The sequence below is a fragment of the Drosophila persimilis genome, unplaced genomic scaffold, assembly GCF_003286085.1.
Source record: "Drosophila persimilis strain 14011-0111.01,24,50 unplaced genomic scaffold, DperRS2 tig00000663-arrow-arrow-pilon, whole genome shotgun sequence".
Classification (NCBI taxonomy): Eukaryota; Metazoa; Arthropoda; class Insecta; order Diptera; family Drosophilidae; genus Drosophila; species Drosophila persimilis.
The window spans coordinates 461545-483932 of record NW_020825331.1 but is presented as its reverse complement, the minus strand read 5'-3'; the positions used below and the strand labels follow the sequence as shown (position 1 = coordinate 483932).

The following is a 22388-nucleotide window of genomic DNA, read 5'->3' as shown; positions in this document are numbered from 1 at the left end:
GCTTTGGTTCAAGCAGTGCGTCATTGAACAGTACATATATCTTAGCGTTGAGTGTTTCCAAATTTTTGGATAAATTCATTTTTTGGTGAGAGTGGATATTAGCATCAAGAGCCAAAGAATTGCAACAACGGTGACAGCAGCAACAGAAGCAGTAATATCCGCTAAAGCAGCATCCACAACTTGGAGTAAATATTGTAGCATACATTTTACTAGCTGGCTTCAAGCTTCACTCTGCTTCGCCTCGCCTGTTGCCTGGTGCCTCGTGCCCTCCTCATTTGCTTAGCTCCTGAGTTCCTGAGTTCATGAGTTTTTCAGTTGCTTTTTCTTTAAAGCTTCCGGCATCCATTAAACTTCATTAAAAATTAAATATGCGCCCCAGCGTTGGCAACAGGCAACAGGCCCACTGTACACGGCCATGTCTCTGCATCTGGCTCTGGCTCCTGGCGGCACTGGGAACTGGGCGTGGCTGTGTTCTGAGTTGGGAGTTGAGAGTTCCTGGGAAACCCTTTTCCACGGACACGCATCAATTTACTGGCTCCTGGTGGCCCCAAAAAATGCTCAAGACTTTTAATGAGATGAAGGTGAAATTTCATTATGAAGTTTGCCGCACTAAGATGTCAGGTCTCGCAGGTCTCGCAGGTCTCTCCACCTCCTCCGCAACCACTCGCCCTTTATCTCTGGGCTGCCTAGTTGGGTAGGGGTGTGGTTGCGAACGGTAACCTCGTTAAGCTTAATTAATAGCAGCAATGTGATAAACACCCAGCGAAGAAGAGCAGAGCCCAAAATGGTCGCAGCCCAGGCCGCCATTTTGTGCCAGGCTAAAACCAAACCGGAGCCAAGAGGAGGCACACAGACACAGACAAAAGCACAAACTTTAAGCCAGGTGTCAACTACAGCCCCCAAAGCGGCAAGCGACTGGCAAGCGGCTGTGGATTTGGATGGGAGTCGAAGGACAAGTTCGCTTTTTTAATGAGCCAACGTCAACGTTGCCGCGCGCTGGCTGCCACTGACATTTGACAGATTTCCTAGGAGCAGCCGCTTAGATACTTTTGTGTGGCCCTGAGCCCAGAACCAAGGGGCGGCGAAGGGAGGGGACAGAATTTTCTACTTATTTAGGCATTAACAGAAGTTGGGCATAAGCCACGGCAAGAAGTCACCCATCCATCCACCCACCTGCCCTCGCTGTGTGGCAAGATTCTTTCGGTTCGACGGAGGAGGAACAGAGATTGGTAGATGTTGGAACAAATGTTGGATGGCGCATCGTTAGGGCCCCCCACCCTAGACCAGAGTAAGTGTATTTTCCATTTCGGTTTGGTCTGTTTCCAATTGGAAAATGGACCGCATCAAAGAAGGAGGCTTTGGGATCACCTTGGAAATTAGTTTCTTAAGTTATACTTAGTCTAAGACTGAATTTAATTGTTTTTTAAATGCAGGTTTAGCACAGACTCCCCACCGATATTTTATATGACAGCCATATGGCAAAGTGGTTTGACCAATAAAATCAGGGAATAACCTATAGAACTACGATTTTTAGTCGGGACCTTAGAGCGGACATCTATGGATATAGATATGGAATATTGAAGGTAAATTTTTCTTAAATGTCTGCCCTAATCCATCCACTCATTTTTTCTGCAGTCTGAGAGCTTAATTTGACCCCATCTCTTGGTTTTTTGTTTTTTTTTTTTGTTGCTGTATATGTATAATCTTCTTTGTTCTTTGTTTGTCTGTTTGCTCATAATGTTTGTTTGCCAAGCTTTGGCGTGCTCTGTGTGTCTGTTGTCTGGTTGGTTGGCTGGTTGGTTGTTTGGCCTTAAATTCCTTGTCGCTAAAATATTTTGGCCAAAGTCTAAGCAGCAAGTCAGAGAAAGAGAATCAAAGACAACAGACACACGTACAGGGAGTCAGTGGCAGAGACAGTGGCAGAGACAGAGACCAGAGTCAAAGGCGGTGGCGAGCGAGCGTTGCAAATATTTGCCGAGGGACAAGTATGCGCAATTAAAATTTGATTTAATACAAATGTACAGACACCCGATATATACCGAGAGACAGACGGACAGATAGATAGATAGACAGACAGACATTTGTTTGCATATGTATACGAGTACGAGTATTTGTTTGTCTGTTTGCTGGTGGCACACTCTCGTACTCGTATGAGTACAGTATCCAATTTCGGAAATTACTTGCGCATCATCAGATCTCGAAATTCCTTGAGTATCGAATGGAATTTAATTGAAGTCACGAAATTTTACACAAATTCAAGCAATTTCCACACACACACATACGCACACACACTGACATGCGAAGGAAATTAGGGATGGCGGTAGGGCTTGTACATAAATAAATCAGATAACACATTAACACTTCTTTTGTGGGAGCTGTGGATTTGGGGGGGGGGAGGGGAATGCCTTCCTTACATTTTTCTTGCTTTTGATGTTGAATTTTTAATTTTCATTAAAATTTTCCCGCCTTCCAAGCCGAAGCCGAAGCCGAAGCCGAGGCAGAAGCAGCCCTTATGACAGTCCAGTTGGGGGTTGGGGTTGGGGTTGGGTCCGTGTGGGTTGCTTGTTTCCGGTTGGTGGTGGCACACACACACACACACACGCATACTCTGCTCCATACACACTTACAATTAGTATTTGCTGTGTGCTTAATTGATATTTGTATAATGAAATGTGTCATAGGATTTTCTTGCCCGCATCATTCATGAAGGAAGCATGGCATGGAGGAAGGTTGAGTTTGTGAAAGTGGAGTGGAGTGGGTGGAGTTGGGGTTTCCCCACTCTTCCGTATCTCAAGAGTCAGTATTCGAAATCTCCTATATTTTTTCTATAAATTAGGCTAGACCCAAACCATATTACACTGCCAATAAATTCCCCAATGAGATTGGTCGGGACAGCTGCTCTCCGTCCCTTTTCTCGCGTTCTCTCTTATCACATGACACTCCTACAAATTGGATTTATATAGAACTCTGAACAGATTTAAAAGTCATGCTCTGATCTCCGATCCCCTCCCCCCCCTTCCCTTCCTGCAACCGCAATCAATAAATCTGCTGTATATACATATTATTTTTACCATTTTTGTTGGGCTCCTTTGCGCTCTTGATTGTTTTGGTTGGATGTTTAAAATGCGATAAATTAAATTAAATAGCTTAGGCCGTTCGGCAAGGAGTAGCAGTGGGAGTGGCAGTGGGTGTGGGAGGGGGAGCGCCGGGTCTGGCCTTTTATTTGGCTACTTACAGATTATGTGACATTTATTGTTCACGCTTAAATCTAGAAAATTGCAATTTAGCGGCCTTTGCCTTTCCACTTGGTCATTTGGTCCACGGGATTCTGGGGTCCGTGGGTCCTGGAGGATGGGCCCAGTGGGCTGTGTCTTTGTGAATCAATTGTGGGGTGGTGGTTGTTGTCACGGCGTTGGGGGTCTTCAAGCTTATCAGCTAGCCCCAAGGACAGAATTATGTCCTTGTCGCCATCGCCATCGCCATCGCCATCGCCATCGTCTTTGTCGCGTTTATTTTCTTTCTTACTTATTTTTCACTGTTCTCTTTTCTGGTTTGCTTTTTTCTGCTGATGTTGATGCCGCCGCCGCACAGTTGTCTCGAGTTTCCGTTTTAATAAACGTCGATTCCGGCTTCCTGTTTGGCAACGTTGCGTGCCTCCCACCAGATCCCAACCATCCGCCCATCAAGCCACCGTCCCGTCCCCATGCCCCGAGGCAGCCACCCCCGCAAATGAGAGGTCGTAATTGCAGGGCGCGTTACGTCTGGCTATGGCTCCAGCTACGGCTAGGACTCCCCGGCCGTGTCTTCATTTATTGCCAATATAATTTTTGACTTTGCTGGAAATTTAATTTCCTTTTTTCCCTGTCGCTTCTTTGCCTTCGCTTTTTGCTGGCATGTGGGAAAGTTTTCCCAGCATCAGCATCATCATCATCCGCATCATCCACATCGTCCACATCATCCACTGATACTGACACTTGCCTCGGGGCCATGGCCATGCAATACAGAATCAGTTATGGCGTCTGCCAGCTACAACAAAAAAGCGGATGTCAACACAGTGGCAACAACTACAACGGCTACAAGAAGAGCCAACATCCAACAAACTGCGCGAAAAAAGGGTTACAATATCTGATTATTAAACTGGAGCTAAAGCTGCAAGTGAAACCGAAACGAACCTCAGATCCTTGACTGCCTCACACCGCCACAAAAACTAAAAGGGATAGCAGAGTAACAAAGATGGGATATAGCTGAAAGAGAAGGTAAAACAGATACAGCAAGCACAACTGTTGTTCCATACCAAAAGATAACAAACGCTACACCAACAATAAAACAGCATCTCAAACAACAAGAGTATTGGCTTGCGGCTGATTTGCTACAAAATTCCTACCTTTCACATTCTTTGGACAATTTGGACAACGCCATCAAAGAACTAAATTCTACAAAAATATAACCATACCATGCAGAAATTGGCTGTCCCAAAACATACTCGTCTTTCGATGACTTTGGAAACACCCAACGCTAAGATATACACTGTTTATTGGCGCACTGCATGAACCAAAGGTTCAGGTTTTGTGAATAAAATGCTTGCTGCATCATGTCAATGGAAAACGAACCAAGCCTTCAGGTTTAAGCGGTGCACTGCTTGTTCACTGATTTCTGAAGGGAGAAAATATGGACAAAATGTTCCCTATTCATGGCCACACCCTTTGAGCCTCTCATCAGTTATTCGGTAATTGTTTTTTTGCTCTCACATTTTTATTAATAATTTATATATTGAATGCAATCAAAGTGCAAAAGCGGACCACAAACACCAACTGGTGATGGATCACTGCTGGATCATAACAAGAATTTTAACAACTTAAGGGAGGGAGGGAGGCTAGTATTTGCAAAGAGGGGGGTCTAGTCGATCTTCCCCTTCTTCCCCGTGGTCATCTCGAATCGCGAGTCGTAGTTCTTCGTGTCTGCCTCCTGCACCCGCTTTCCCACCTCGTTCTTGCGCTCCTTCGACTTCAGATTCACGAATTCCACTCGTGCAGGATTCAGTGGCTCCTTGTCGACTTCCATGTGGACCATTTTGGTATCGGCGACCGGCTTCTTCTCCTTGGGGTTCTTTAGTCTCTCCTCCTTGTACATCAGTCTCAAGTAGTCGCGGCGGGTCAGCTTCCTCTTCTCATTTGTGGGGACCACGGCCACTGGGGTGGAATCCTTTTCGACTAACTCCTTGAGCAAAGGGCCCCGGTAAACAGGCCAAGGCGCCGATTTGCGCCACTGCGAGGTCTCTGTTTGACCACATTCAGAAATCGGAGTCGGGCCAGGCTTCTGCTCGTTGTGGTCTTTGCTGTAATTGTTGTGCATTTTCTTCATAGCGTCGAACAAAATGTCGCTCTTCTTAAGTTCCTGCGACTGGTCCTTGGTCACCTCACAGACAGCTTTGGCCTTGACTGAAACCACGAGGGCGGATGGTTCTTTTTTTGCGACGGTCTTCAACACGTCAGTAGTCTGGGCATCCACTAGGGAACTAGACTTGGACCAGCGGAGTGGCCTCACGGAAAAGTGCCGCAGCGGACCTGTAGGTTTAGGAAATCGACGGTGATAATTCCCCGAAAGGTCCCCAATAGGAGTACCATGGAAATACTCACCGCGAGACAGAATATGAAGAATCATCCTGCTTGATCTGATGATTTTTCGTTACAGTATAGTTAAATTTCAAAAAAAAATTCAGGTTTTCAACTTTTGGGAATTAAATTTTCTGTCGAGTTGTTTAGTTTATTCGTGACTGAGTGAAATGCTTCTCAGGCAGTGAGGTTCTGTCTGCCGCATATACAGCCTGCTGCGATAAAAACTACAGTTCCTTTGGACTTTCACTTTTCTCTGTTTTCATTTGATGTATAAAAGCAAGTGCGGAGTCAAATACTTCAAGCGGACTGTTTGTTTTGGGAACAGCTTGAAATACGTAAATATTTTGAGCACTTAAGCCACGTTTGCTCGTCGTTTCAAATGTAGTTTGGAGAACTAGCTACCCTTTAATCTTATAAACCCGATACTCAGTCAGTGATTTTAGTTGGACAAGCAGGGCAGACCGCGATCTCTCTCAATTTTCCATACATACTGTAATGATTTAAATATTTCTCCGTTGATTTTCCTCGTTTAAATGCCCTTTTCCATTTACATTTTATCGCCTTTATCGATATTTTACAATCAGCCTCAGAGAATAATCAGCTAATGCGTTGCATATTTCGATACAACGAAGGCTGTAACCCAAGGCCGCACACAAGCAGCATTCGTTTGCCCAAAAATGTAAGTATCTACGACTGAGTGTCCACCTCCTCCGACTCCACCACCACAAAGCTAACTCTCCCTGCCCAGTGCCTCCATTTGTACAGGGTTTCGGGGCTAAGCTGAGCAATAAGCAGGCAATAATCACTTGCAGTTAATTAACATATTATCGCAAATGCAGCTGCAGTTGCAGTAGAAACAGCAGCAGCAGCAGCAGCAGCAGCAACAATTGCAACAAGAACGCTTAGATGCTGCTGCTGCTGATGCACTTTGGTAATGCACTTCAAAGTGCTTACACATCAATGCAATGGGCAGCCTCTCATTTACATGCATATAGCATATACAGCAACAATAATTACATGTGCCGGATCCCCACCGTCCCCCGTCCCACAGCCTTCGCATTCGCCTTCGCCGCCCCCAAGCAATCTCTTTCAGGCCCATGCCCAGGCCCATACCCCGGTCGGTGGGCGTTGGGAGTTGGGCGGTGGCAGCATCCAAGTGATTGTAATTCATTAGTAGACAACAACCAAATGCATTTCCCATGTGCCTGTGTGTCCGTATCTTTGTGTCTGTGTTTCCGCTTCAATGCAGCTGCAGTTGCAGTTCCACTCCCACTGTTGTACGCTTGTACGGTTGCACAGTTGCACGGTGCAGTGTTGCAACTGCAGCTGCTGATGCCGCCATTTTATCTAATTGCGTTGCCATCACTCCCTCGCTACGTCCCTCCTTCCCTGTGTCTCCTCCAACTCCCTCTCTTCAATACGCATACGCCGCGTGGTCCATATCATTAAAATTACGAGTGCTGCGCACCAAAAAAAACAACAAAAAAAAAAACAAAAAGGGTTGTGTAGCCAAGGCACAGCGAGGGCGGGCTCAGGAGTTTGCCGAAGGCACTAAGAAAGGTTAAAGTGGAATTTATTCGGTATTAAACGAAAACTAAACTAAAAGAAACCAACGATCGGTGTACCTACCACTCGTATTAGCTGGGAACAAGGCTTCTGCTGAGTTTTCTACCCACATGCACATATCAGTTCATATCCGTCGAGCCAGCCTCGTAGACCCTCATCTCTTACTTTTCTTTCTGATTGGCCCTCATAAATTTGTTGCATAGCGGAGCGCCCTGGAGTGTCTGCAGCCTTGACAACTGCAAGTGGCATTAGTTGTAGCAGCAGCCAACAGCAAACGGCAACGGCAACGGCCAATGCCAATGGAAAACAGCGAACAACAATTACAATTGCAGGCTTTGCATTACTTTTTCCTAGTACAAGGGATTTGCATTTGTTTGCTAATTGAAATTAAGCAAATAATGCAGAAGGAGGGGCCTGCTAGACCCCCCCGAGTATCCCCAAATTCCAGGGAGAAGTCGGATAGAGAGAAAAAGGGGGACTTGACCCACGTAATCCTTTTGTAGCGCATTAAAACAAGATGAATCCGTCCCCCGAAAGACAAAACAAAAAAAAAAGAAAAAAAAAACAGAAAATAAAATAGAAAGGGTTTCCCGGCTGGGTTAAATAATTTAAATCCATTTGTAGAACATTTGATGCTGCTGCCTTTTGGCAATTGTCACGCCGCCCTTTATATTTTTTCTATTTGCTGCCCCCCCTTTCCACCCCCAGATAATTAGTAAGGAAAAAGCGAGCGAATCGCAAAGGCGGAAAGGGAGATCCCCATAATCAAATGTTTAAAAAAAGATTTGCCAAAGTAAATCCCAAGGAATTATTTGCCACTTGAAACGTTTAAAAATGTCAAACAAGTTTCATGGATAGATGTTCGGCTGGTTGGAGGGTAGAGGCCGAGGCCGAGGCCGAGTCGAAGCTGATGCTGATGAGGGTGCCCCAAAAGACGTCTGCGACCCTCCGCCCCCAAAAAGCAATCTCTCGCCTTTTGAGGGGTCAGACAAACTTAATGAGCAAATTGTCAAATGCCGCGGCAAAGCGAGCACTTAGACATGCCCGGGGACACCATACCAAGCCCCCTACCATTCCCCGGCACGGGCTGCGGAAATGAAAAATAACTTGGCGAAAGCGGAGACCCTGATAAAGCTGCACAGCAAAGGAAAAGTACAAAGTTGTCGCTGTTGTTAGCCATGTTTTGTTGGGGATTTGAATAAACAGTTACGCTGATTTAATTTGGCCAAAAAAAAAAAAAACAAAAATGAAGAAGTCTAAGAAAAAGAATAAGAAGGAAAACCGAAAAGCGAGAAGAATGGAGACGGGAGACAGGAGACGGAAAATTCTATCACAGTATGTTGTCTGTCACCCTCGATTTGATTTTTAAATTGCGTTCGTGATAAATTGACGAAATGAACAGCAATAACGCCCCAAGAGCGCCAGCCCACCAGAACCCCAACCCCAACCCCAACCCCATACCCAAACACGAAAAAAATCTCAAACAAAATTGACAACTGTCAAGACTGTCTGCTGTCTGAACGCCGCGGCGTTGCCGCCGATCCGCCACTCCCCAATAGACATATAAAAATTAACTACAGACTACTTATCTTATTTGTTGATGCCAGCGACGAGTCATGAGCCTCAGTCGCAGTCGGAAGGGGACAGGACAGTGTCAGGACAGGGAAGGACAATATGAAAGCCGGAATCCCCAGGAGTTTGTCAGCGGCTTTTGATGTGTCTGAGCGTGAGTGTGTGCGTCTGTCTGTTGGTGTGACAATATGCGTAGATAACATGCGATGACTGGGCAGGAAGCAAGCAATCAACTCAACCGATACGATATTCTGAATGGAAATGACCAAAAGCCAAGGAGGAAACACTACAGAAAAAGGTCTTGACGGGGGCTCAACTTATGTCTAAAACCAGCTAAAAAGTACTGACATTTCCCATCTCCAAACTTGTTCTTTCAGCACTCTGAACTATAATAGTTTTTTGTAGTTTAAGCTGTGGATATATTTATGGGCCTCCATAGTGGATCTGACTTTGCTATGGCCTTTACTTACCTCTTCCGCTCCTTCCCACAAATCGAAGATCATTGAACTTTGCCACTTGGTTCTTCATCACCGCCGTACAGTTGCGCAGCTCTCCGCAGAAATTCTCATCGTTGCCCGCCCGAATGGTGACTATTGTCCCATCCATGACCTCGCCCAAGGCCAGCACCTTGAAGGCAATCGGCAGCGTCTTGTTTGATCGCCAATGCGTGGGTAATGTGGTGCAGACCTGAATCAATTATGCATTAATTATCCAAATTATGTTGAGAATTTTGGCAACATGTTATCGACATGGAGTCAGCGATTTAATGCCACTTACCACATGGGGTGAGCCCGTCTTGACCAGCTCGCCGGGATGTTCGGCGAGCAGGACGTCGACGGTGCGCTCGATGAGGTTCTCTGGTGTCAGGTATGGACTAGTGTCCACTGGTTTTGTCTTGGCATTGTTACTACTACTATTATTATTATTATTATTACTGTTGTTGTTGTTGTTGTTGTTGCTGCTGCTATTATTATTGTTATTATTGGAGGAGGACTCTGCATTACGCCGCTTCGTGGTGCTGCCGCCCGTTGTTGTCGTTGCTGTTGGAGTCGTTTGCTGTTGGTGTTGTTGGTGCAACTGTTGGTGAAGCTGTTGTTGTTGCTGTTGCTGCTGTATTTGATTTGAGGTGGTCGAACTGACCTCAGCAGAAATGTGCATTATTGCAGCTGCTTATAGTCGGTCCAAGGTATTCAGGGCCTCTCTCTCTGGTTTCAGCTTTGACTACGTCCTTTCAGGCTGTACACGGCTGCTGTTGTGCTCCTGCTGCTGCTGATGGTTTGGTTTTTGGTTTGATTTCAATGTTGCCTCAAAGAGTCGATGCTTTCAATCCGATCATTGTCAGCTCATTTGGTCAATCTGGAAAATTAATGTGGATTGCGAATGAAATTCGGATTGAAAATGCTCCGTGTGGGGCTGTTCTTTGAACTGAAATTCACTGGAAATCGACTTTAACAAAGAAATGTCGAGTTTTTGCACCAAGATCTTGTGCTGAAGCGCTTTCAGGAGTTGGTTTTATCAACAAAATAAACGCATAAAAGACGAAATTAAAAGATCCCATGACAATTTTTACTATTAAAAAAACTACACTCTCGCAAAAGCTTTGTAGAAACCATTTTTTGGAATGCGCCCAACGTGAGAATATTAATTTGTGTTCTGTTTTTTTTTTTTTTTTGTTTCTGTAATATCCTCTTTTGTTAATTTCCTTTCCTTTGTATTCACACTCGCTGCCCGCATAAGTATGCTGCATTCTTTTTTTTGTTGCTGCTGCCGCTGTCATCGCTGACAACAACTCAATTATTATTGCACTTTAAACCAGAACAGAACAGAACAGAACAGAATCGGTGGCCGATATCTGTATCGTATCTGCATCTGCAACTCCACCTGCATTTGTCTCTGAATATGGCCAAAAGCGACATGGACTGGAACGAACCCGATACCAAAACCGAATCGAAACCAAACCAAACCAAACCAAACTGAACCGAATCGAACCGCACACCTTTGCGCACAATTTGCATTTAAGCCGACATCGGCGAGAGCAGCTCAATTAAATATTAAAAAATCATAGCCAATAATGATGAAGAGCTGCATCTGAATGGGAGGATGTGTATGGAGTCAGCTGAGCCGTGGACCATGGGCCGCAGCATAAACTAAGATGTATGACGGCATCTGTTCCGTGCCGCATGCGAAACAAAAACAACAACAGAAAAAAGTTCATTTCATGTTCGTCAAATGGGAAAAAAACGAGAGAAAAATTATCGAAAGCGCCAGATGTTGCCAGCCTGTGTTTGGCCACCAAAAAATCAACAATGCTCTTTGTCCCCCACACAGACCCCATATCCGTGCCCATATCCTCGTACACGCAGTGTGGGAGGGGTTATGGTAGCTCTTGTATAAATAAAAATCATTTGCAGGACCCAACCAGTCGCGTTTGGTTTTCGCCACGTTTCTTTTTTACCAACTACTTTTGTAGATTCCCTCTTTAAACGGGAGGACTTAAAACTTTGGTCTGGCTTTTGTCAGATCCTGGGGCAAAACATAATCTTCCCATTCGGGAAGTTTTTCTGTTTAAATAAGACCTTAAGGATAATGCCAATAGGTACCAGTACGGGGAAAAAGTAAAAAAGAAACACACTCCGAAACTGATCTGATGATCGAAATAATTGCTTCTAAGAATAGCGAATAACAAAATATATTAAATAAATTAGCTTACTAATGCATGTCAAATATTGTTCAGATTTAGGATGAAGAAGAATTAACAGAAACAATAAATAATACAAACAAAACACGGATACAACGCAAGTAAAAGTGGAGCTTTTTTTTAGTTCATTTGAATAGACAGAAAGGCACGGTATCAAACGGTTCAATGAATAGTTTGCATTTGTTCTGATGGGAAAACTCTTCCTATTCAGATATACCTCCTTTCAGCCTATGATTTGCCTTAATTGTGAAAATTAAGAATGATTTTTCGCTAAAGTTAAAATTTTATGCACTTTGAGATTGCATATTTGACAAAACCACAGAGTTTGCAACTAACGATTAAGCCTAGTGCAAATTGCTCAAGAAAATTACCCAGAACGACGAAATTAGGATAACAATTTTAGACCTTATTTAGTTTACAAAATTTAAAAAAAATAATTCAATAATTTTACGCTTCTAAAAATAAGCCAATCTTATAGAAAATTATGTTTTTATCGGATAGAATAATTCTTCGCAATGGAAATACACTTAAAACAGCAGTAAACTGAAAAGTAGGTCCGTCCCTGTATACCTCAGGCGTAAGAACGATCGATCAGCTGCACTTCAGGTAGGAACATATGGTTACCATGTTGTAGATCTCTGTGTACATTGATCCGCAAGGGTATTTAAAGCTTCGTAGCATTAGAAGCAGACCATTCCCTTGTGTTTCGTGCTGTAGAACCAAGTGTTGCCTGTTCATATACACACACACACACACACACACACTGACGCATGAGGAATCTGTAGTTCATATGTATATGTATTCCCTTTTTTAACAACTTCCGCTTTGAAATGTATAAATACATATATGCATATATATATTTATATACATTTTTTTCTGCCGCTGAATGCAGCTGTCCGCTGGCCAAATGAACTGGCCAAGCGACTATGTGGCGACATATGTGGCCACAGATACGAGAGACAATGGCAGTGGCCGAGCGACATTGGAGGAGGGCGGGCACCAGCAGAAGGTGGTCTATATAATTGGTTAACAAACAAGTTGGTTGGTTGCGGGGCTAGCCACACAATTAGATCAACAAATGCAAATAACTTTTGTGGGGAGATAACTGAATTAGTCGGTCAGGACAGAAAAATAGCAGTGCATACCAAACGATACATAATACAAACAAAGAAACATCACCGCTTAATTAAAATAAATATTTCAAAATGAATACCAACAAAAATGATCAAATATTCCAAAAATAGATCAAAATGAAAAATTCCAAAAGCCTTTGGCTTAAACTTAAATCAGGGGAGTAGCAGATCTTCTGCAATCGGATTTAAGTACCCTTGAAAATTATGAAAACTTGACGAATTTCTGCGCCAAACTTGAAAAAGATGTCGCAATAAGTCTTTCTATTAAGTAAAGAGAAGAGCTCAATCTACAAGTCAAATTTTCAAAAATGATTTCACATGGGAAAATAATGGCTTTTAAGTGGTTGGAGCGAGGAAAGTTCCAGGTGTCCAGCTCAACAAGATCTTGACATCCTTCCACCGGCTAATCACTCTTTTATTTGATCAGATACTAAGCACTGAGCTTGCGATCAGAAGAACCAATTGAAGAAATAATAGTTTATGAGTGTATGTGATTATTTACTTCTGATAGAAAGGCCGTGACTTGTTGAGAGCCACATAGGCTTCACGATTCCTTTTATATCCACTAGAAACTAGTGACGCGCGTCATGTGGCAGTGCCCCTCGGTCGATTGGCCGGAAGGAGGGCTGCGTTTCTGCTTGGGATCCGCGCCTAACAGGTTTCGGTTGCGGTGTCTCAAGGGCCAAGAAACATTACATCATTGATATCAAAAGTTTTTTCACTCCGGTGATCCTTGGCATTAAACTGCGAGTCGAGTGACAAAGAAAGATATGAAGACCTCTAGTAATGTTGAGGATCTGTCTACATATCCACCAATAACTTCCACCACATCTTTCCTTATATCCGTAACTTGCTTGTGATGTTCTTTCACATCCCAAGTATCTCCATATATGATGATGATGATCCAAACCATATTGATTCCGATTTTGGGCTCTTGAATATTCCCCTATATTCAGCCCATTGATCTTTAGTATAATTTCACGTAATTTGACATAATTTTGGACCCTTTTTGGTTGTCCAAAGACATCCTACCATCAGCGATCACGTTCTTTTGTCCCATCAACTTACATTTATTGATTTTTTGGAGATTTTCCACTTGTCCGCAGCACTCGATATCGGGATTTCCCTTTGGTTGTGGCACAGGAAACACTTGAAAAAAATGATTGAATTTTGTGGCACTTCTAAAATATCAACTTCCAGAATGAATTATAAGCTATGAGATTTATAAGAATTTGTCGAGCAGACGGCACACTAACACAGAAGACACTAGCACGAGCACACACACACACGCGCGCCTGCACACACGTACAGGGAAAGTGAGAGAGAGAAAGAGAGAGAGAGAGAGAGAGGCAGGCGAGCGAGCGAGCGAGAGCGGGAAATTGTGGCTTAGATTGAATTTGGGACTCTGGATCTGAGGCCGAGGCTGAGACTGAGACTGAGAGACTGGCAACTCTGGCGATCGAATCAAACGACACGGAGATATTAAACTATTTTTTGCGGTAACCATGAACGCGACCACTACGAGCGGTTGGCAACGCCGACCACGGCGTCGCGGCGACGCCAGCCGCGGCAGCGCCAGAGACAGAGAGCGACGACGCAGCACAGCCAACGAGCAGGACGAGGACGAGGACGAACGAGCTGGGGGCGGGGTGGGGGGAGGCAGAATGTTAGCGACGCCTCATCATAATCATGGACGAAGGGTCCTGGGTCCCGGGCCCCGGGTCCAGCCACCCACTTCCACTCCAAAAAACGCTGCTGCGACATTACCCCGCCCCCAAATTGATGGCGGCAGCAGACGCCCTCGTCTTTCTTTTTTTTCTGCTCTTGCTGTTGCTGTTGCTGTTGCTCTTGGGGTATATAATTCTTTCTTTCGTTTTGGCTTAACATTTACCGCGAGAACCAGTAGCAGTGGTTTCTCCAAGGCAGCGACGCTGACGCAGAAGTCGGCCGCGCAGTTGGCGCCGGCAGCGAGGCAGAAAAAGAAAAGCTAAGACTAAGGCAAACGAAAACCGAAAACCGAAAACCAAAACCAGAAAACGTCAACTACACCACAAGCAGAAAGGCCGCAACGACATCTTCAAGTTGGTCCACCTCAGCATTCACCACACCACCCACCACCCACCACCCATCACCCGGCACCCACACAAGCAGCAGTCCCCCCACCTTGGGCCCCCCACCATAAAACTCGAGCTCAAGTCGCGGCATAGAAAAATGCGCTCAATTTTTTGGCGCACCTTTGGACCAAGCAGCGCCATAGACTGGAAAAAATCTTGAGAATGAGAGTGAGACCAGCCTGAGAAGCAGAGAGCCAGAGGGTGAGTCCTGTCTTGAGTTGAGTTTTCCCCAGTCTTGGAAGGCGCTTCGGCGTGGTGAACTTTCGATGTGTGTGTGTGTGGGGGGGGGGGGGGGGGGGACACCTCTTTTTGTTGCTGCTTATGAATTTCCATTAGGATTTTTTCTTGGCTCCTTGGCTGCTTGGCTGCTTCAACCCCCAATAAGAATTTCGTCTTCGGAATTGACTCAAGCAGCGCAAAAAAAATCTCAAACTCTGGCGGAAAGAAAAAAGGAAACAAAAAGAAAGAAAAGCACGTGGAAAGCAAAAGCAAAAGCGAAACGAGACGGGACGAAGCCAAGCCAAGCCAAGCCAACGCGGCTTTGCGGCAAGCCTTTAGCTAACCAGGAATTGCTGGGGCCAGGAAGGAGACCGAGAGAGAGAGATGGAGAGAGAAAGAGAGAGAGAGCGAGAGAGCGAGCTCCAGTGTGACAGAAGGAGAGAGAGTCAGAGCTGGGGCTGGCCGCACAGGAGCGAGTGAGAGAGGTGAAATCTTGCGGCTGCCATTTGCGGCCAGGAAGACGCAGCAATATGCCACCCCCCACCCACCTAACCTTGAGTGAAAAATTGCAACCACATGAGGGTGGGGCAGAGCTCCGAGATCCCCTCTCAGGGCGGAGTTTCCTTTTCGGTTCTTGACACTTCTTTTCGGGCTCGGGCATTACTTCTGTTTGGTTTTTTTTCTTTTTCTTTGCCGCTCTGCTCCTTTCGGTTGCACAGCATATTAAGGATTCAACCCTCCTCCATTTTGCGGTTTTCTTCGCACCACGCGAAATATCCAAAAGATATGCGAGAGGGAGGCAGGAGGGCGGGCGCCTGCGACTGCGGTGCTGGTGCTGGTGGTGGTGGATATGTGCGGATGTGTGTGTGCCAGTCGACGGTTGCGCAGCAGCTGAGGGGTGTCCTGTGCCCGCCTGTGGTTGGGCATTATGAAACCGCAAGAATTATCATACGCTGCGGTCGATTACTCTATCAAAACCCCTCTAATCAAGCAGCTCTGGTGCTGATGCTGATGCTGATGCTGGTTCTGATGCTGACAGGGCGTCCGAGGCCGCGCCGCAACCACTATTCCGGGCGGGTAACTGTAACCGTAACCGTAACCGTAACCGCAAGCGAGCCCCGCGGCCGCGGTCTTCTGGCCAACCAAAACTACGCGTTCCGCTCGAATTCTGGCAGCCAATGGGCGGATCTTAAGTATCTCAAAAGACGCGCTCTGCTCCAAAACATGGCACTGCCCGCTGAGTCATTCAAAAATGGTGGAAAACAAAGGAAACAAGCAACAACAAAAACCAGAAACAATTTCAATTTGTGTGAATATGTTATATTTTCTATTTCTTTCTTTGTGCGATATTCTTCATGTAGATAATAAATAGGTACAATGATCTCTCATCAATTGATTCATTGGCCTTCTTGATTAAAAGAAGAATTCAATTATCCTCAAAGAAACTGAATTTATGAATGTTATACGTTTTTGAACAAATTTGTATCTCTAGTTAAGAGAAAGGATATTTTTGAAATCAATTTCAATCGACTTTTAATACTATAAAGAACAGCATTGTAGAGGCAATAATATTTGGAATATTATTGGGTATAGAGTTTTCATGGGTATACAAGTTCGCATCGTTTTCATCGCTTTACAGTTCCCAAAATTTAAAAATGAATTCAGACAAAGAAAGCCATTGAAGGATGAAAAAAGCACAGGAATTATGTATGTTAAAAGTTATATATAATTTGGTCTTGAAATATATTCCACCAACTCTATGGTTTAACAATCGACCCCCAACAAAAGTCCTGTGCCAATTAAGAAAATTTCAGCATATGAGGAATATGTAGGTTTGTGTGCTTATCATTAGCCAAACACTCATGCACACTGCCACACACACACACACACACACACACACACACGGGGCTTATCGATAACATCCTTTCACAGACCATGCCCGAGCCGCGTTACAGGCCACTAACCGAACCCCAGTCTTGGCACAGGACCTACAACGGAACAGAAGAAACCAAGCCAATTAAAACGATAAACCAAAAATGCCCAGAGGCGTCAACCGAGAGGGTAAATAATAATGAGAACTGCCAGAGCTAAGAGATATGGAGATCTACTTAGGGACGAAGTCCTAAATACCCTTGCAAAACCACAAATCGAATGAACATCATATATGTTTGATGATTCCTGATGATTCCTGAAAGAAATATCTGTAGATATCTAGATATACCTACACTTTGTTTGTGCTTTGCAAATATCTGTTAATAATCATAATACCATCTGCAAGGGTGTAGAAAAATCGTTGGAGAATAACGAGTTTTTAGAGTCGTCACTCCTCTAAGCTCCAGTCTATTGCCCGCCTTCCGTCAGCCGGCGCTCAAGTGCCCGTAGTTAGAGGCAACAAAAGGCGTTCAAGTTGCAAGACCGCTAAGCAACGACCCACCAACAACCACTGTACCCTACCCCAAGCCCAAGCATACCCTCTGCGGGGAGGGCCATGGGAGAGGGGCAGGGGCAGGGGCAGGGGCAGGGGCAGGACAATTATGAAGCAAGTTGGTCCGCACTTCAAGGCAAAGAAAGAGATTTTGTGCAAATAATTCCAAAGTGGAACGACAATAAATGGAAAGCGGCGACAAGTGGAATTCAAGTGATGCAGGCAGGTGGCAGGTGGCAGGTGGGTGTGTGTATGTGTGTGCTTGTATGTGTCTGTGGGGTGGTGCCACTTTTTAATGGCCTTCGGCGTGCCATCCCCCCACCTCTCGCTCGCCATTATTCAGACGGCCCCTTCCTGACGGCGTTTTGTGTTGATTTTTCTTTTAATTGTTGCGGATTTGCATTCTGACACATTTGTCAACCTCAACGTCGGTGACACAAAAGGATGCCCCGGGATGCCGGCGGGACGGGGGCCCACGAAGGAACCATGGATGAGGCAAGGTTCGTTTATTATTTATTAACCCAAAGACACGGAAAGGGCCAGGACATGTGTGTGTGCGACTCAGGTCCGTTGGGATAATAATAAACGCCAACCAGTCGGCCAGAGAGTGCCCAGCCCCGACTCAAGTCATTTATCAACGGGGGAATAAGACCCAACAAACCAGAAACACTCAGACAAAAACCTTAAACCTTAGGGTTTTCTTTGAAATTTTCGATATATGATCTTTAAACAGTTTTAGATATATTTAGGCTATCATAACTACGCACGCAAGAAACTATCTTTATCTATGGAAACCTATATTTGATCCAACCTCTAGCATGATTGCGGCACTTTTAGAACACTTTTTTGTTTTCAGTGCATTTTGTTTGTATGTATGCACAAGTATGAGTTTGTGTATGTGTGTGTCTGTGTCTGTGTGTGTGTTTGAGTGACATGTGTCAAAACTGAAAAACTACGCGAATTTGTGTCAAATACCCTTGTCAGCACGTTTCAAGTGCTGCCACACTCTGCCCCTTCCCTTCCCCAGCCCATTCCTCTAAAGCCATCCTGCCACTTCCCCAAGCCCCATCATAAAAACAATGATAAATACTCGTACTCACTCGCCAGGTAGCAAGCAAGGAGCAGGGCAAGTGTTGTAGTCTGTGTGTGAAAAAAGCGAAGAATTCTGTGCGGAAATTCCGTCCGACACTTGGCCGGTCATAATGAAACAGTTCGAAGATGTTGGAGGGGGCGATGTACACTGAAACATGTTATGGAATCAGTAATACAATATCGAAAATATAAAAAAAAAAGATTTGGAACTATCAAGACGATGCTGAATCAAAATGGGAGAAGTTTTTATTATGATCCAGAAATAAGGTGTTCAGAAAGCACAAGTAATCTCTCGGCGTATCTCTGGTCGCATCTCTCTCGTCGCATCTCTCTCGTTGCATCTCTGGTCGCATCTCTCTCGTCGCATCTCTCTCGTCGCATCTCTCTCGTCGCATCTCTCTCGTTGCATCTCTCTCGTCGCATCTCTCTCGTCGTATATATATTCGAGCTAACGGGAGGTCTCTCAATTTTCCTCGAATTTAGCATGAGAGAGAAAGAGATGTGGTTCCCCTAGTTATGTTCTAATGTTACTTCCTGCACTCCCTTTGTCCCCTTTATACCTAACGACCTATTGGATAATAACTATAGAATATTTTACCTGTTTTTCTTGACATTGCTAAATGATAAAGGTAATAACCAAATGATTGGTTCAATTAATATTTATCATAGATTCATTTACGAGTAACATTTGGATTGTGAGAGCATGCTTAGCCGCCTTCGTATTCCCACCTTGGTTTGCAGGCCGGATGGATCTCCAGGACTCCATACTGAGTACAATGGATGCCCCTCTATCGACAAATGGACAGAAAATGATTGTCAAGAGGCACCTTGCATCGAAGGAGGAATTTCCAAGGATAATCGGGCGCTCATCGAGTTTCAGCCGCATTTTCATTTATGAAATTTTATGATCGTTCAATCGTTGTATACGAGAGGGAGCATTACCATTAACCCAGCGGAGATGAGATAAAGATGAGAGTCAAATAATAGTCCCTAGTCCCAAAAGGGAGAGCGATATTTGAGCTTCCACAGCAGAAGTGACTGTCCCACAAACCCAGACAATACGAGGGGCAAAGCAAAGCTCCTTCCTGAGTGTCCACGGCCTGGTCGGCTCTTTTGACGGGCCGCCTGGTGATGCCACGGAAGTACAGAATGATCTTCCCTGGAACAACGATTGGCCATATGCCCACTGAACCACTTCTGGACGCTGATTGTTTATTTTTTATTTTTTACTTAACATTTTGTTATATATTTTGTATTATCTTCCTAAAGCCGGCGGTCTATTTAATGGAAATATGGAAACTACACAGACTCCATTTCATGCAGTAAAAGGGAAGGTAGGAAGGAAATCCTCTTTCAGGGTACAAAAATATTTATATCTATTGCTGGGAAATGGCTTCATCTGTTATATATTTTCAGCCCTCGAAGAGATTGTCAAGTGCCCCGATCCGCCCCCTTCCATATATGTACAGGGAGGCCATGTATCCCATATCCAATCATAAACAAAAAATATAAATGACAAAAACTGCAATGTCACAAAATTCGCAAGGTTTTTTTTAGCAGAGTCTATAAAGCGGGGCAGGTCCATAAAAAAAAATCGCACTGACATCTATCGGATCGGTTCCAAAACAAATCATAAAACGCGGTTTACAGCTCCCATGTGTGTAATCGGCGACGTTTAACGTGGGTCTGGCGACGGGCTATGAGGGTTGCACTCTCGCCCAAGGCAGCGCCCGGATGGGGGGGGGGGGGGTAACAACTGAGACAAGTCCTGCACACAGCCACACGAGCATATCCATACATATATACACACACACACACACATACATATACGTATAAGTAGAACTCTTGCGGGTCCATCGTCCTGGGAATATCCAGAAATGTTGCAGACAACCAATTTTAAAAAAAAAAACCTAACAAAAAATGTAAAACAAATTGAAATCTTACTTTGATTCCTCTCCCAAGGCAATCACAATTTTGATATGAGAATAATGGATGGAAGAGATGGGCTTAGCCGAGAAAGGAACTAGAGGCAGATCGGTTCAGTGTCGGTTCTCTTTGTTGATCCATTATCCACCGATTTGCTGCCTACTCTTTCGCTCCTCTGAGAGTGAAATTCAATTTTCTGGATCCTAACGTTTGCCGCCCCACTGTAACCCCACTGTACATCCAAGGGTCCAAGCGAGCCATAAAAAACTGAATGGCAAAAAAGTGCCGAGCTGTTGGTGCGTGCTAAGCATAGTTAAAATCGAAATCGAAATCCATATTTGTTTTAATGGTCGCCGACAACAGGAAGACCTATCCAGTGGCTGGCCGGGAGAGTGGGTAGAAGGATGACAATAACCATAAGGCCAGGGTATAATAATAAGCGGAGTAAGTGAGTGGTTGAGTGGGTGACAGTGAGCCTGGGGAGGGCGACAGATAGCCTCAATAATGACCAGAAGCGTTCAAGAAATGCTAGCCATACGTGCTCGATATTCAATAACCACACGGCAAGGGCAGCTTGGCAGGGGATAGCCAGGGGGTTGGGAGTCGGAGGGGGGCAGGACATAAAAAATTGAATTGAACATTTCCGGGACGAAAAGTTGGAGCGCTTATGGCAACCATGTGGGCAACCGGACAACGGCCCATGACTGACCCATTCAATTAAGCATGAAAAAAAAAGCAGTCGAAGATGTAGAAGGGCGTGTGGGGGGCAGTGGACGTGCCATGGATAGTCCATAAAAAAGGACATCACTTAAGGAGGTTCGGAACTTCGGTATTCCGAGAGGGGGGGGGGAGGTCTGTTCTCTGGGCTCTGGACTCTCCGGCCGCAACAAAACACGCATCACTTGTCACACATACTTAGCAGACGGCCAGGGGCCGTGGCCTGGGGGAGTCCTAGAGCCCAGCCAATGGCATGGACCCCTCATTGTCATGTCCTTGGTGTTGTTATTGAGGTGTAATACAATTTTTTGCCATGATACCCCATAACAATGGCCAAGCGCGCGATACGGAGAGACAGAGAATCGGAATCGGAAAAGGATAACGAGGACCCCAACTCCAATCCAAATCCAACAGGGTCACATATGGCGGCATAAGTTGTTCAAAGTGTGTGTATGTGTGTGTGATAGGGAGGGGGGAAGGGACACAACGCATAAACTTGCAATTGAGCCAATTTGTAAAAGTGCGGCAAGCCCATTAACAAGAGTCACGACAGAGAGTCAGTCTGGCATCATTGGATGGTACGGAACGGAACGGAACGAAACGGAAGCTGTCCAGGCTAAAATCGAACGGAAGCCAGAACACCTGCTCCATACCCACTCCCACCCCCTAGCCCTTACCCGAAACCCATACACAGACCTATACCCCAGCCCTATCCTATCCCATGATTTGAAAAGCTTTTGGCTTGGGGGTTGGCAGAATCCTACTTTGCATTACAAGCGCCCACATTAAAATTAAAATAAAGTTTTCCACTCTTCTACTGGGGGATAATATCCCTTTCAGTCCTTTCCTCTGGTTCGTTTTTTCGTGTTTTTTTTTTTTTTTTTTTTGAGAACTACTCGTACAAATAAATCTAAAACTCGCACATTTCTGATGGATATGGACCACGTCCAGGACTTACAGAGCGACAGAGGGAGAGAGAGAGGATGGGGGAGGCGGGGTCAGTGTTGCATGGTTGAGATATGCCAGGATACGGGTCCGGCCGCAGTTGGCAATTCGCAGTTTTATTCGTATTTTTGCATTTACATCAGCCCACATGCATTATGCATACATATATACTTACACACACACACACACATGCATGTATTCGTCTGAAGTTGTGCGTGTGTGGGCGCTGTATGAGGTCCTTTTTGGGTCCTCGGTATACACTCCCCAACGGTGAAGTTGAACCACTGTTTTGAGATGATTTTAAGAAGTAACTTTTGGAGGAGTTGTAGACATTTGTTAGGTTACTTTTAAGCTTGGAAAAACATT

At 44.9% G+C, this 22388-nt stretch overlaps 2 protein-coding genes across 2 annotated transcripts in view; both read right to left on the bottom strand.

Annotated features, from left to right (window-relative positions):
- LOC6599367 overlaps positions 1-10005 on the bottom strand; it is a 28482-nt gene extending 18477 nt beyond the window's left edge. Inside the window, exons 1-2 of the mRNA XM_002024505.2 lie at positions 9531-10005; positions 9224-9440 (exon numbers count right to left, since the gene is read on the bottom strand). Of these exons, the coding sequence (XP_002024541.2) occupies positions 9224-9440; positions 9531-9911 (598 nt within the window). The 5' untranslated portion in view covers positions 9912-10005. The remainder of the gene's footprint in view (positions 1-9223; positions 9441-9530) is intronic.
- On the bottom strand, positions 4731-5806 carry LOC113566298. Its single transcript, XM_026991333.1, has 2 exons — positions 5637-5806; positions 4731-5564 (listed from the first exon to the last, which is right to left on the bottom strand). The coding sequence occupies exons 1-2, from the start codon at positions 5659-5661 to the stop codon at positions 4897-4899; spliced, it is 693 nt and encodes a 230-aa protein (XP_026847134.1). The 5' UTR covers positions 5662-5806; the 3' UTR covers positions 4731-4896.
- Positions 10006-22388: the final 12383 nt, after the last annotated feature.

Bases quoted from the DNA above. Each gene is read 5' to 3' on its own strand.
- LOC113566298 (XM_026991333.1), bottom strand. From the start codon at position 5,661: ATGATTCTTCATATTCTGTCTCGCG. The intron at 5,565-5,636 runs GTGAGTATTTCC...CTAAACCTACAG, and splicing joins TCTTCATATTCTGTCTCGCG to GTCCGCTGCGGCACTTTTCC.